At 33.2% G+C, this 15,065-nt stretch overlaps 1 protein-coding gene and 1 pseudogene across 1 annotated transcript; one reads left to right on the top strand and one right to left on the bottom strand.

Annotated features, from left to right (window-relative positions):
- The first annotated feature begins 278 nt into the window (after positions 1–278).
- Positions 279–11,706, top strand: LOC107952552 (immune-associated nucleotide-binding protein 9-like; annotated as a pseudogene).
- A 1,269-nt stretch (positions 11,707–12,975) lies between these two features.
- Positions 12,976–13,737, bottom strand: LOC107951324 (uncharacterized). Its single transcript, XM_041083672.1, is given in 5 exon segments — positions 12,976–13,172; positions 13,175–13,240; positions 13,243–13,335; positions 13,338–13,402; positions 13,526–13,737. Coding segments are annotated over 5 exon segments (633 nt in total).
- Between the last annotated feature and the right edge of the window lie 1,328 nt (positions 13,738–15,065).

The following is a 15,065-nucleotide window of genomic DNA, read 5'->3' as shown; positions in this document are numbered from 1 at the left end:
CTTGAAGGAAGGAGCTCTCAGGAGAGAGAGTAAAGAGTAATTTATATAAAGGTGACATTTAATTGAATTGCCCTTTTTAACATTGAGCTGTATTCAAGTAAACAAACAGTCGTAAAAAGAAAAACCCGATTAAGTTTCTTCTTGTCTTTTCGTTTCATTTTACTTCTCTCTCTCTCTCTCTCTAGATTCTGAAGTGAAATTGTTTGACTGTTCTCTAATTTAACAGGGGAGATTACTGTCTAAAGAAGTGTTTCTAATTTAGCAGGTAATCGCATATGATGGGTGGTGGTAGTGCGGTATATGATTGCGAGTTTACCTCGCCTTCCAACGGAGCTAAAACACTGATTTTAGTTGGGCGTACGGGCAATGGAAAAAGCCCAAGCAGTCTTGGCATCAAGTCCTTTACCTCAAAGATTAGCCCGTCTGGGGTAACTAGAACTTGTGAGTTGCAAGACAACAGTGCTCAAATATGGGCAAATTTTTAATGTCATTGATACTCCAGGTATGGTGGAAAGGGTATTCATTTAATCCAAGGTTATCAAGGTTATCAATGCATTTACTATAAAAGACTTATAAAGCATGTCCTTGCAGGGCTTTTTGATGCTTCAGTTGAATCTGAGTTCATTGGAAAAGAAATTGCCAAATGTATCGATCTTGCGAAGGATGGGATACATGCAGTTGCTGTAGTTTTCTCATTAAAGACTCGTTTTTTAGCATAAGAGAAAACTGCATTTCAGTGTTTGGACACTTTGTTTGGAACCAAAATTTTTAGCTACATAATTATAGTGTTCACTAAATGGGGATGCCTTGGAAGAGGACGTAACATTGAAAGATTATTTGGAAGATGGTCCACAACCATTAAAGGTTGTTTCCTAAATTAAATGCAACTTGATTTGTGTAGTTGAAATATAGCGATGGTAAAAATATCCTGAGTACTTGATTCAGATTATATTATATTTTTTTATTCAAAAATTAAAAAAAATACATTATATAAAAGAGTAAATTGATTTTTTTTAATTTTTAAATTTTTTACTGTTAAAAATTTGTGTGGTACAATGACATATGGGGTATCATATGTACCTTATGTTAACGTAAATGAACTATGAACCAGTTTTTAACGTATATTGAATCTAATATATAAATATTAAATTATTATTTTTTTGAATATAGGGATCAAAATATAATTTAATTTTTAATATAGAGTATTCCATGATACTTGTACTTAAGTAATACATGTCCTTCACTTGAAATCCAATAGGAGGTTCTACTTTTTTGTGGACATCGATTCGTACTCTTTGACAACAAGACTGAAGATAAAACCAAGAGAGTGAAACAAGTTGATGATCTTGTCTCACTTGTGAACATGGTCATAGCGCAGAATAGTGGGCAACCATATTATGATGAGTTGTTTGTGGAACTAAAGGTTAGTCGGGTTTTATTTTAGTTTGTAGGGAATTTAGTATAAAGAACTTATGTGAGTAATTGTACTACAGAGAGGGGCAACTTCATGTGATAAACAAGAAGAGGTTGCTTCTCTAAAAGGCTACATAAAGCAAGAAATATGCAAGGAGCAGAATGAAAGATTATTTGAAAAGCTGCTTATGCGTATTTCTGAGTTGGTAATCCCCCTATCTTCTTCTTAATTTGATGGTTACTGTTTATAGTTTAGTCAAACTTGCAACATAAAGCATAAGTATAAACCCAATTACAGAAGGAAATTAAACCATATATAATGTGACTTTAGAATAATAATAAAAATGTCAGTTTGTAGCCTACTTGTATAACTGCCCCGAAAAGTGAGTAAAACAATAACTTAAAATATTCTTGAGGAGAAAATTAGCTTTCGACATAAATGAAGGCTTGTAACTGTTTACAGAATTATTAGTTAATAATGTTTATCTTATTTGTTTGTTTTACATAAAAAGAAATATTTTAACGACAATTAATAAGTTCACTCAGGTGCCTCATCAACTTACTAGACATCCTTATCATACATTTGCTTTTTTTTTCGACTATTAGCTTTCATTTCATTCGCTTTTTACTCATGAGTTAGATTAGATTTGAGTCGAGCTTATATAAGATATTTAGATCAATTTTTTAAGTTCGGTCTTAGTATAGCTTAAATTATTTTTATTTTAAAAAAAATATAATGCATTAAAAAATACTCAAATAAATATTTTCTAACACATTAAAAATTATTTATACTAAAAAAACACTAACATAAATATAATAAATATTTTATTGTATTAAATACAATTTTTAAAATTTTATATTTCAAGTTAGATTATTAATTGAGTTAGGTTTTTTTAGGGTTTTGGATAATAGGTTTTTTTAATACAAATATAATAAATTTAATTATTATTAGATTAGTTATTAGATAATATAAATAATTAATATAATTAATTTTTATAATATTATATATTCAGGTTGGGCTAGATTAAAATAATCTTGCTCAAAGGTTTGACTTACATAAAAAAATGGATCTTAAATTTTACTCAAGCTCATTTTTTAATTTTTATTTTAATTTTGTTAGAACTAAATGACCCGAATCCTTATTTAAATAAAATACAGTGGTAAAATAAAATAAAAATAAAATCCATATAGAACTACACTTCTTTTATTTTATTTTAGAATAACATTTTTAAAATCTTATTAAACTCTATCTATTTTATATTGATTAGAATAAGATGTTTTAGTCTTACTAGAATATGGTTTTACAAGCCTATAAATAGACATAATCTATTACTCTTGTATTCATTTAAATTCGACATAGTGAATTTTCTTCTCCTCTGCCTGTGGTTTTTTCCCGAAAGAGTTTCTACGTAAAAATTTGTGTGTTATTTTATTTTATTTTATTTTTCACAAATTGGTATTTGAGCTTCCGGATTGTTCATCTCGATCACAGTAATGGCGTTTTTGAAGTATGAAATTCCGCTATTGGATCGCAACACTAGATTTGTGTTGTGGCAGATTAAGATGCAAGCAGTTCTTACGCAGATAGATCCAGAGGATGCCCTGCTAGGGATAGGTAAGATGCCTTCGACATTAACAAATGAAGAGAAAAAGCCTAAGGATCGAAAGGCATTAGCATAATTACATCTGTATTTGTCTAACGAAATTTTGCAAGATGTGATGAAAGAGAAGACCGCCACTGCATTATGGAAGAGGCTAGAACAAATATGTATATCGAAAACTATAACAAGCAAGCTGCATATGAAGCAGCGCCTTTATGCTCATCGTTTAGAGGAAAGTGCGTCTGTACACGAACACTTAACAGTATTTAAAGAAATTCTCTCAAACTTAGAGGCCATACAGGTTCAGTATGAAAAGGAAGATCTAGGGTTGGTTCTACTCTGTTCGTTGCACCGTCTGTGACACCCCTAATTTGACCCTAGTCGGAAAGTGGTTTCGGGACCACGAAACCGAGTCATAAAAATAATTAACAGTCATATTCGATGCTGATTATATGTGAATATGAATGTGTGGAAGTTTCATACTTTAATTTTATCATTTGTATGCGAAATTATTAAATAGGACTTGTATGAGAAAATTTAGAAATGTGCTAGGCAAATGCTAAAGTGGCCTATTAATATATGTTGGAAAGTGCTTGTACTTGCATGTCAAATTAGCCAAACTATAGGTAGTGGCCGGCCATGCTACAAATTATATAATCAAATATGAATTTTCTATTAACTTAATTAGCTAGATGCCATATTATCATGGGTGAATGCAATAAAATAAAGAAAGAATAATTAAAGGAAGGAAATGGGTGAAAGAAACAAAGTCTTCATCCATGTTTCTTCCTAGCCGATTCTAAAGGAAGCAAAGAACAACCATTCGGTGATCTTGAACTCAAGAATAAGGTGAGTAGTTCATGCTAATTCTTGAAATTTTAGTATATTTTGAGTTAGTTCTTAAGTTCCTTGCTTAACCCATGACAAAATTTTGAGTTGGGTAATGTCTTAAGCTTTCGGCCATAGTAGAAATTAAGGGGTTAGATTGTTGTTTTTTTTGTGTGGTTATTTGAAGTTTAACTAGTTAATACTTAAGTGTTGGTATTTGTACATGAAATAGATGAATGTGAAATGGTTGAGTTACTTGAACAATTCGGCTTTGTAATTGATTTTTTAGTATAGACCTTGAGTAATGCTAGACATAGATTTTGGTTTTGATAGTGCTTATATGAGTTTAATTAATTCAATTTTGATAATATAATGATAGCTTAAGATAAACAACATTCGGTTATGAATTTTTGTGTTAAATCGAAAATGGATGCTAGTTGAGCTATGAACAATTACTTAATAACGAAGAGAATATAAGCTTAATGCTAAAGTAGCATTCAACCTCGGAGTAAGTTAAATTAGTAGGAAAATAAATTTTGAGATGGAAAATTTTGTGTTTGACTAAATAAAAGAAATCGTTGAAGAGTGTTTGTGAACATGGTAAGTGAATTCGGTTAGTGAGCAAATGAAATAAAAAAAATTGGAATTTGATTTTTGTTTTGGGTATGTATGACCAAGTATATTCGGCCACAATAATAATATAATTACATGATGTTATATTATGATTATTGAGCTTATATATGTGGGTGCATGTATATCTAGTAATATAATGATATTTGGCTTTGATAGTCGATTGATAAGTTATTACTTTAATTACAAGAGCATTTGGTGAAAGTAACATTTGTGTATGAACATATATTAGTTATGAAATCGGTAGGTTTAAGACTAATTGTGGTAATGATAATATATTAAAATGAGATGGATATTTGATTACCGAATGTGAATAATAAGTAAACACTATTGATCAGAATATTAAACATCTCTATCTATACTTATTTAGCTCAAGAGCAAGTGGGGTCAAAGTTGGATAAGGGAAAGGAAAAAGTGATCGAATAGCCGTTGAAATCGTTCGACAACATCGAGGTAAGTTCTTAAGTAATTGAGTTTGATTCCTTTGTAAATTTTAAGTTTTAAAACGGGATGAATATGAATTATGTATATACGTTAAGGTCAATGACTTTTCTAAATGGCGGCATATATGATATTATGTTTTAAATATGTGAATGAGAACTTTACAAAGTAAATTGTATAAATCTGCTACGGACAGCAGCAGTAGCGTGTTTTGGAAAAATTACCATAAATTGTGGGAGTTGAGATAAAGGCTGAATAAACCATGTAATTAAAGCTTGATGCGTCTAGTTTGGTATACAAGAAATCGTGTAAGTAAAGGGGTTGCCGATAATGAGATTTTCAAAGTTGTGTGAGGCAGAGTCAGAATGGCTCCGAAATCCCCTGTTCAGTATTCGGAAAATCATTATAAATCGTACAAAAATGATTATAAGATATAATTTTACGCTTAGATTCCTTATGAGTTCAATTTCAAACAAAATAAACGAAAACACATTTTGAATTCTGTACAATGAGAAATTAAATTCTTAGTGGAGAGTAGTCAGAGTAGTCAAGCAGTAAAATAGGGGAAACTTTGAGAAAAATCTGGTATTGATTGGCCAAACCAAAAATTCTAAAAATTTTGTGGATAGAGGATATACGAGTCTATTTTCATGGAAAATTAGAGGCACATAATTTGGAATTTCGTAACCCCAGTTACAAATAATTTAACGACTGTTGCTCAGGAAAATAGCTTGTAGAGAATTTGTGGTTATGTTGTAAACATGGATAAAACTTGTTTTAGTTGATCATAAGCTATTGATTAAACCCATACTTGAATTCTAAATTGTGATATTATAAAACGATATATGAGTGTTAGATGGATCTTTGATATTAAAATTTGTGAAATTGTAAGTTTATAAGTATTCGAATATAAAATGATAGTATGGCTTGAAATTGAATTATTCATTGGAAAATGATAGATGTAGATTCAGCCAAGACAAAGCGAAAGTATATGTGGTATGTGAAGTATATTTGGATAATTGTGATGTGAATACATGAAAATTTATATTTTGATTTATGATTTTATGTGATGGATGTGAATGTGTATACATGAGCTAAGGCCGAATGGAAAATGTGATGAATGTGAACATGCATTTGTGTGCTAAGGCCGAATGGCAAATGTGATGAATGTGAACATGTATTTGTGTGCTAAGACCGAATGGAAAATGTGATGAATGTGAACATGCATTTGTGTGATAAGACCGAATGGCCAATGTGATGAATGTGAACATGCATATGTGTGATAAGGCCGAATGGCCAATGTGAAGAATATGAACATGCATATATGTGATAAGGCCGAATGGCCAATGTGATAAATGTGAACATGCATACATGTGATAAGGCAGAATGGCCAATGTGATAAATGTGGATGTGTATATATGTGGGAAAGCCGAATGGATAATGCGAAATGTGTATGAGATGGATATGTGGTAAAGCCAAATGGCTAATGTGAGATATGTATGAGATGTGTATATATATATTGTGGCCAAATGACAAACGGCGGAAGGTGTGTTTTATTAGATATTTGATGAGGTAAATGAATTACAAATATGATAGTCGATGTGAATGTTGTAACATGTGAATAAATATGTATGAAAGTTTATGATGTAAACCCGGGATTAAAGACTGGATGACCATATGTGGTGACTATGTCTGGGTTAAGACCCGCTGACTTCGTGTAGAGATTTCATCTGAGCTAAAGGTCTTGTCGATAATCCGAGTAGTGTTTAAAGCTATAAGACTTCGCAATAAGAATTGCTTATAAATATATTCAATGCGAAAGGTTAAACATGTATGTACTCCAAGTTTATATGTGAGCTTGATTTAAACTAAATCATAAGGCAGTTATGTGATGCATACGTGAGCAATCTATGAGACTATTCTTATGATTATGTGACATCGGATCAGTGTGAGAGGTTATGTGAAATTATACAATATATCTACGTCACATGAGCTCACTTTTATGTGAAAGTTTATCTGCCTATTGTATATGATGAGATGTGCATATTCGGTAAAGAGATAGTATGCCCGAAGGAAGAGTGAAATAAAAATACGAACAACTATGTTATAATTTGATTATTATCTGTTGACACTGCTTAAAACTTACTAAGCATTGTAATGCTTACTCCGTTTACTTTGTTTCCTCTGTTTTATAGATCTCATTTGGAAGCTACAGGCTCGGGGATCGTCAGCAACTAGTCACACTATCACTATCCACTGCTTGTTACTGTTATGTTTTGAATTATTTTATGGCATGTATAGAATAGACTAGTGGCGGAAGAATATTTTGGTTAATGTATATAAGCCATGCGAAAATGGCATATTTTGAATGTTTACTTAGAGAAGTTTAAATTTTATCCCTGGCTGTGCTTAGTACTTATTTAAATGAATGATCTTTATTTCAAGAAAAAGTTCAAAATTTTACGGTTCTGACATGAGTTATAAGTCCGGTAATGCCCTTTACCTATTCCGGCGACGGTTATGGGATAAGGGTGTTACACCGTCTTATTCAACCTTTAGAGACACAATTTTATATAGTCGCAAGTCTCTCACAGTTGATGAGGTTTATGATTCTTTGACCTCGTATAGTAAGATGAAGCATCTTATAGTTAAACATGACTCTCAGGGAGAGGGTCTTATTGTTCGTGGGAGACAAGATCAGAATGGTGATGATGATCATGGAAGGACATAGGAACAGAATTCTCGCGGTAAATCTAAGGGTAGATCAAAATATTCAAACAAAGGTAAAACTTGTAACTTCTGCAAGAAGAAAGGGCACATTAAATTTGAGTGATATAAGCTACAGAACAAGATTAAAAGGGAGGTTGCGAATCAAAAGGGAAAACAATCAGAAAATTTTGGTGAAGCTGATGTTGTAAAAGACTACAGCGATGGTGAACTTCTAGTCACTTCGGTCAATAATTCTAAAGTGAGCGAGGGGTGAATACATGATTCAGGCTGCACCTTCCACATGAGTCTCAATCGGGATTAGTTTATAACTTACGAAACAGTGTCTCAATGTGTTGTTTTGATAAGAAATAATACTTCGTGTAAAATCGCAGGTGTTGGAATAATTAAAATTAAGATGTTTGATGGAGTTGTCAGAATACTTAGTGACGTACGGCATGTTCCAGAATTGAAAAGAAATTTAATTTCGTTGAGTACTCTTGATTCAAAAGGGTACAGATACACAACTAAAAGTAGGGTTTTAAAGATTTCCAAAGGTTCTCTTGTTGTGTTGAAAGGGCAGAGAAAGACTGCCAAGTTATATGTTTTGCAGGGTTCTACTGTTATTGGTGATGCAGCTGTCGCTTCCTCTTCCTTGTCAGATGATGATATTACTAAACTGTGGCATATGCGGCTAGGGCATATGATTGAGAATGGCATGGCAGAATTGAGCAAAAGAGGACTTCTTGATGAGCAAAGAATTTGTAAACTGAATTTCTGTGAGCACTGTGTTTTTGGAAAGCAAAAGAGAGTTCGATTCACCAGAGGAATCCATAACACGAAGGGAACGTTGGAGTATATTTATTCTGACCAGAGTGCTTTCAAGAGGTGGAGCTAATTATATGCTAACCTTTATTGATAATATTTCCAAAAAAGTTTAGGTGTTCTTCTTAAAGCAGAAAAGCGATATACTTTTCGCATTTAAGTATTGGAAAATTATGACTGAAAAACAAATAGGAAAACAAATAAAATACCTCCGTACCAACAATAGCTTAGAGTTCTGTTCTAATGAGAAATAGATTTTGCAAGTCAGAAGGGATCGTGAGACACTTGACAGTTCGCCATATTCCGCAGCAAAATGGCGTTGTAGAACGAATGAACAGAACGATAATGGAGAAGGTTCGATGTATGTTGTCAAATTCCAACTTACCAAAGTCGTTTTAGGCCGAAACAACCTCTACTGCATGTTTTTTGATCAACCGATCCCTATCCGTTGCTATTGAGAAAAAGACTCCACAAGAGGTATGGTCTGGTAATCCTACAAATTATTCTGATTTAAAGATTTTTGACTGTCCTGCGAATGCTCATGTTGATAATAAAAAATTGGAACTGAGATCTATTAAATGTGTTTTTCTTGGTTATAAAACTGGTGTAAAAGGGTATAAGTTATGGTGTCCTGAAAATAAAAAAGTTATGATTAGCAAAGATGTTGTTTTGATGAAACTGCTATGCTACCTAAATTATCTCTTAAAGACTCTTCCAATAAAGAAAATCAAAAGCAGGTGGAGCATCAGATTAATACAGAGTCGACTCCTCAAGCCAGTACAAAAATTGAGAATAGAGTTGCTTCTTTACCGCAATACTCTATCGCCAAAAATAGAACTAGAAGAAAAATTAAACCTTCAAAGAAGTATGCTGAGGCTGATCTAGTTGCTTATGCTTTAAATGTGACTGAAGATATAGATGCAAATCAAGAGCCATCTAATTATTCTGAGGCGGTTAGCTGTGAAGACTCAGAAAAGTGGATGTTTGTTATGCAAGAGGAGATGGAATCACTCCATAAAAACAAAATATGGATCTTGTAAAACTTCCTAAAAGTAAAAAGGTTGTTCGTTGTAAATGGGTGTTTAAAAAAAAGAAAGCACTCTAGGAGTTGAAGAATCCAAATATAAAGTAAGGCTTGTTGCAAAAGGTTACAGTCAAATTTCAAGAGTGGACTTCACAGATGTGTTCTCCCCAGTTGTTAAACATAGTTCGATTCGATCTTTGCTTGGTAGTGTGGCCATACATGATTTGGAGCTTGAGCAGTTAGATGTAAAATTTGCATTTTTGCAAGGAGAACTTGAGGAGGATATTTACATGCAGCAATAGAGGGTTTTACAGTCTCAAAAAAGAAGACTATGTTTGCTTACTGAAAAAGTCCCTTTACGATTTGAAATAGTCAACAAGACAGTGGTACAAGAGGTTTGATTCCTTTATGACTTCTCATGATTTCAAAGAAGTAGTTTTGACAATTGTGTTTACTTTAAGAAAACAGTGATGGTTCTTTTGTGTATCTATTTCTTTATGTTGATGACATGTTGATAGCAGCAAAAGATAAAAGAGAGATAAGAAAGGTTAAAGCCCAACTAAGTGAAGAATTTGAGATGAAAGATTTAGGACCAACAAAGAAGATACTTGGTATGGCGATTCTCAGAGATAGAAAAGCAAGTAAATTGTACCTAAGTCAGAAGGGGTACATTGAGAAAGTTCTTTATATGCAGAGTGCTAAGCTTGTTAGTACTCTTTTAGCAGCCCATTTTAGACTTTTATCAGCTTTGTCTCCACAATCAGATGATGAGATTGAGTACATGTCACATGTTCCATATTCTAGTGCAGTGGGATCTCTTATGTATGTTATGGTTTGTTCACGTCCAGATTTATCATATGCAGTCAGTGCAGTTAGTAGATACATGGTGAATCCCGGTAAAAAACACTAGAAAGCAGTTCCGTGGATTTTAAGATACTTACGAGGTACTACTGATGTTTGCTTACAGTTTGGAAGAACTAGAGATGGAGTCATTGGATATGTTGATGTTGATTTTGCTGGAGACCTTAATAGAAGAAGATCTCTCACAGGTTATGTCTTTACAATCGGAGGTTGTGCAATCAGTTGGAAAGTCACTTTGCAAACTACAGATGCTTTGTCTACCACTGAAGTTGAGTACATGTCAATTATTGAGGCTTGTAAAGAAGCTATCTGGTTGAAAGGACTCTTTAGTGAACTCAATGAAGACCTTCAAATTAGTACTGTATTTTGTGACAGTCAGAGTGCAATCTTCCTTACAGAAGATCAAATGTTTTATGAGAAAATAAAACACATTGATATTCGGTATCATTTTGTTCATGATATTATTGCTCGTGGTGATATTGTTGTGAGCAAAATTAGTACTCATGAAAATCCTGCAGATATGATGACTAAGTCACTTCCTATAACCAAGTTTGAGCATTGCTTAGATTTGGTTGGTGTCCATTGTTAAAGTTAAACCCTTAAGGAGTTTTATGGAAGAGGTGGAGAACTTGTTCGTTGAGAGTTCGCGATGAAGAACTTGTTCATTGAGAATTCGTGTGAAGGTGGAGATTGTTAGAATTAAATGACCCGAATCCTTATTTAAATAAAATACAGTGGTAAAATAAAATAAAAGTAAAATCCATATAGAACTACACTTCTTTTATTTTATTTTAGAATAAGGTTTTTTAAACCTTATTAAACTCTATTTATTTTATATTGATTAGAATAAGGTGTTTCAGTCTTACTAGAATATGGTTTTACAAGACTATAAATAGACATAGTCTATTCCTCTTGTATTCATTCGAATTCGACATAGTGAATTTTCTTCTCCTCTGCCTGTGGTTTTTTCCCGAAATGATTTCCACGTAAAATTTGTGTGTTATTTTATTTTATTTTATTTTATTTTTCATAAATTTAAATCGTTTTATTTTTTGAGCGAATTTTTAAACTTAGGGAATCAACCATCAGCAACTCTAATAATATTGTTTAAGTATCGGTTTTCCCATTTCGCAAATTGAATGTCATTTTATGATTTCACCGTAGGTAGAGACAAGTTGAAGAGGCTTGAAGAGAAGTTAGCAAAGGAGCAGGCAGCGAGGAAGTTAGATCAAATGAAATCAGACGAAATTAACAAGCTTAAAGAGTATTTAGAAAATGCACAGAGGGAGACTGTGGAGCTCTGCAAGAAAGCTAAAAATAAATGTGCCATCCTCTGAATGCTATTATTTTATATTTATGTCATTTTAGATTTAAATTATTTTGAGTTCCTTCATTCGCATTTGATATTTGGGAAAACATTTCTTCACCCCTTAATTGCAAACATTTGATCGCTGGACAGGTGCCTACATCTTCCAACTTACTTTTTTCATATACATGAAACTCATATTTTTCTGGTTGTATGAAAATGTGTCAATTTAAGAGTATAAATGGAATACTAGTACTCACAAATTACTAGAGATTAATTCAAAAAAATTCTAACTTGATTTGATAATTATTAAGCCGAGCTCAAGCTATCAATCAAGAATTCAAACTTAATAATACTTGGAGTTAAATGACTGATGAATTTTATCGAGCATTTTATATTTTTATATTATTAAATTACATTATTACCCTTTAATATGTATTATAACCTTAAGCTTAATTATTGACTCGAGCTCAAACTTAAAATAGATGTTTGATCAAGCTTGAGCTGAGTATTGAGCTTCGAATTTTGAGTCAAACTTGAGCTCGAACTTAGCAATATTCAAGCTTAGCTTGGCTTGATTGCACCCCTATGTCAGACCATATGCTTCAAAAAAATGAATGGTTGAAACCACGTAAACAAGGAGGATGGAAACTGTACTAGAAAGGTATACACATAGACAAACATCGAAGCAGGATTAACTGAACCATAGAATGAGTCAGATTTGTCATAAATATATTAGCCATTCCTATAGAACATTGTATGTCATAAATTTATAGACATCTGCTGAAAGGTATATAGATAGATGCTTTAATACTTCACTCATCTTCAACTATTCACAAATTCCAACCCATAAGCTGTGGAACTAGAAACCATGGGAAGCATTTCCAAAGTTAAGTACGTACTTGGGGAATCAGTCATGGAATCAGTCATCTGGGCTAAACTGTAGCATGGAAAAACTTCTCAACTATCTCATCTTCAATGATCATATGATCCAGTACTGGGAAAACTATAACCAGGAAATTCTACATGCCATTTGAAGTTAAGAATGAACTTAAGGAACCAAAAGACACCAAAGGTGACAAGTCCAAGGAATTTCTTCTCTGTATGAAATGAGCAACATTTTTTCTTCGAAGAACTTTTCAACTGGACTGCTTCCTTCTTAATGCCACCACTATAGTCCATCAAAGGGCATGAGTGGCAACCAGAGTTTGGGCCATGCATGGATTCAAGTCTTGACTAACTTGTGTTGTGTTTCTTATGATAGATGCATGATATGTTACCATAAAGCATATGGTACAGCAGCAGGCTACATGAATAGAGCAAACACATCCAGGTAAAACTCAAGGATTGCTAAAGCCAGTAATCTTATCCAATTCATACTTAAATGAATCCAAGAAGAGACCAAGAGAAAGGCCAGCTTTCCAATAGTTAAATATGGTGATCAGACTCCTAACATTGTCGAGTAGAGGAAGAGAAGCCCTATACATGAGGGCTCCTATACCCTCTACAACAAACACAGCCAAGGCAGCAGATAGATATCCCAGTCACCTGTCTGCCCAATAAAAGTTGCAAATGCTGTTGCACAATAAAATCCTACCAAGAAAAGAGTATCTTCATGGGGAGATTTTTCCTTAGCTCCTGAATCCTCACACCTAGTTTGGTTTGAATACCTTGGATGGCCCTAATTAATCTGGGCCGCCACCGTTGCTGGAAGAAGGATCAAACCCACTGGCATCCACATTGCTTCTAACAGACCATTCCATTTTCCTGCAGAAGATAAATAAAAATAAAAACCACCAGAAGTTCATTACACCATGGATACAACCTTCAAGATCATACCACCCTATTTGACCTAAATTTAACGGCATATTTCTGGGACCAGATGCATACCTGAAATTATTGACATGAATGAAACATGGCTGAGAATGGAGCTTCCATCCAAAGGAGCAAACATTCTTATGAGAGCATGGTCCAAGATTCAAAGCCGCATCACTTGAATTGGAAAGCTTAAAATGGAAACAAAAGAATTCCGAGACAACCTGGTTGTCGTGGTCATAGCTTGGGATGAACCTACAAAGTGACAATTCATTAACCAACAGCATCATGCGGCAAGCAGATGTCAGAATCAGAATTCTTTAAAAAGAGAATGGAAAGGGAAGATTAGAAGAGATGAGAAGGTTTTAAAATTAAAAAACAAAATAGAAAAGAAGATGCAATGAGAGACAGAGAACGTACAAACAACGGCCTGCAATTGCAATTGCAATTGCAATTGGAGTGAGGGAAACGCAGTGGCTTAGCCAATAATTTGCAGAATCCAATTGAAAGGAGATAGGGGGAGAAATTTGGTAAGCCCAAATAACTAAATGACGGTACAATTTTGGGTAAAATGATACTAATTCCTAAACGCGTATAAACTACGGACGGTGCTATGCTATACACATGGATCTGACTTGTATGAGGAGGATGCCTATAAACTTTTGGATATTGTTTCTTTTTCTCCATCTTCTTCTAATATTATCATTGTTTCATATTATATTTTTAAAACTTTTATAATTAAATTTAAAATATTTTTTATAAAACTATATCCTAATTATAAACTGTTCCTACATATTTCTTATCAATAAGTGCCACATAATTATATAATATTTCACTGTAACCCATAAAGAATGTGTGATGAAATGATACCAATCAAGGAGTTGATTGAAACAAATTTGATGAGGTTTTATTTCTTTCTTTCTTCAAAATGGAGTCCATCCTTCATTATAATTTGTTGAGATTTTCTCTCTTCTTTCTTTAGGATTGAGTCCATCCTTGATTATAAGGATTCTTCAACTCTTTCCCTGTAAAAGCTTCATGTGTTGGAGGTTATATATAATGTAACTTTCTATTGTTAAAGATATACAAACATTCTTTCATAATTATGTTGATTTAGATGGTGCCAAAGCCTCCTTCAATTTTTTTTGGAATTGAAGCAGACATAATTATTATTTATGTTCAACGCTTCCATTGTAAGCTTCTTCCTTGTACCACGGTCACTATGTCTGGTTCTAAAAGGGTGACAGTGGTTCTCATGAGAAAATCGACAACCTTACAATTGTTTTCGAATATAGGAAAATTCTCTAATCACCTTAGAACGCCTTGATGGAATCATTATATTGAGTGGTCCCTAAATGCCCAGGATAGATTTGTGGAGAAAGCATTGGGGTTTTATTTTAGGTACGAAAGTACCATCAAAAGTTGAACTTTCAAATAAGTACGAAACCTGACAAGAAGAAATTGCTTGGTCAAATCATGGTTTCTTGATGCAATGACAAGGAATCAGATCATTATTCCTTCACTTGGGCAAGAAAAAAGAAATATGGCATGCTGTAAAATAAACGTATTCTGTCTAGCAAAATGCTTCAAAAGATATCAACTTCATTATGAGGTG

Source organism: Gossypium hirsutum, chromosome A02, assembly GCF_007990345.1.
Source record: "Gossypium hirsutum isolate 1008001.06 chromosome A02, Gossypium_hirsutum_v2.1, whole genome shotgun sequence".
Lineage (NCBI taxonomy): Eukaryota > Viridiplantae > Streptophyta > Magnoliopsida > Malvales > Malvaceae > Gossypium > Gossypium hirsutum.
Note: the sequence above shows the minus strand (reverse complement) of the source record. Positions and strands in the feature narration are given on the sequence as shown.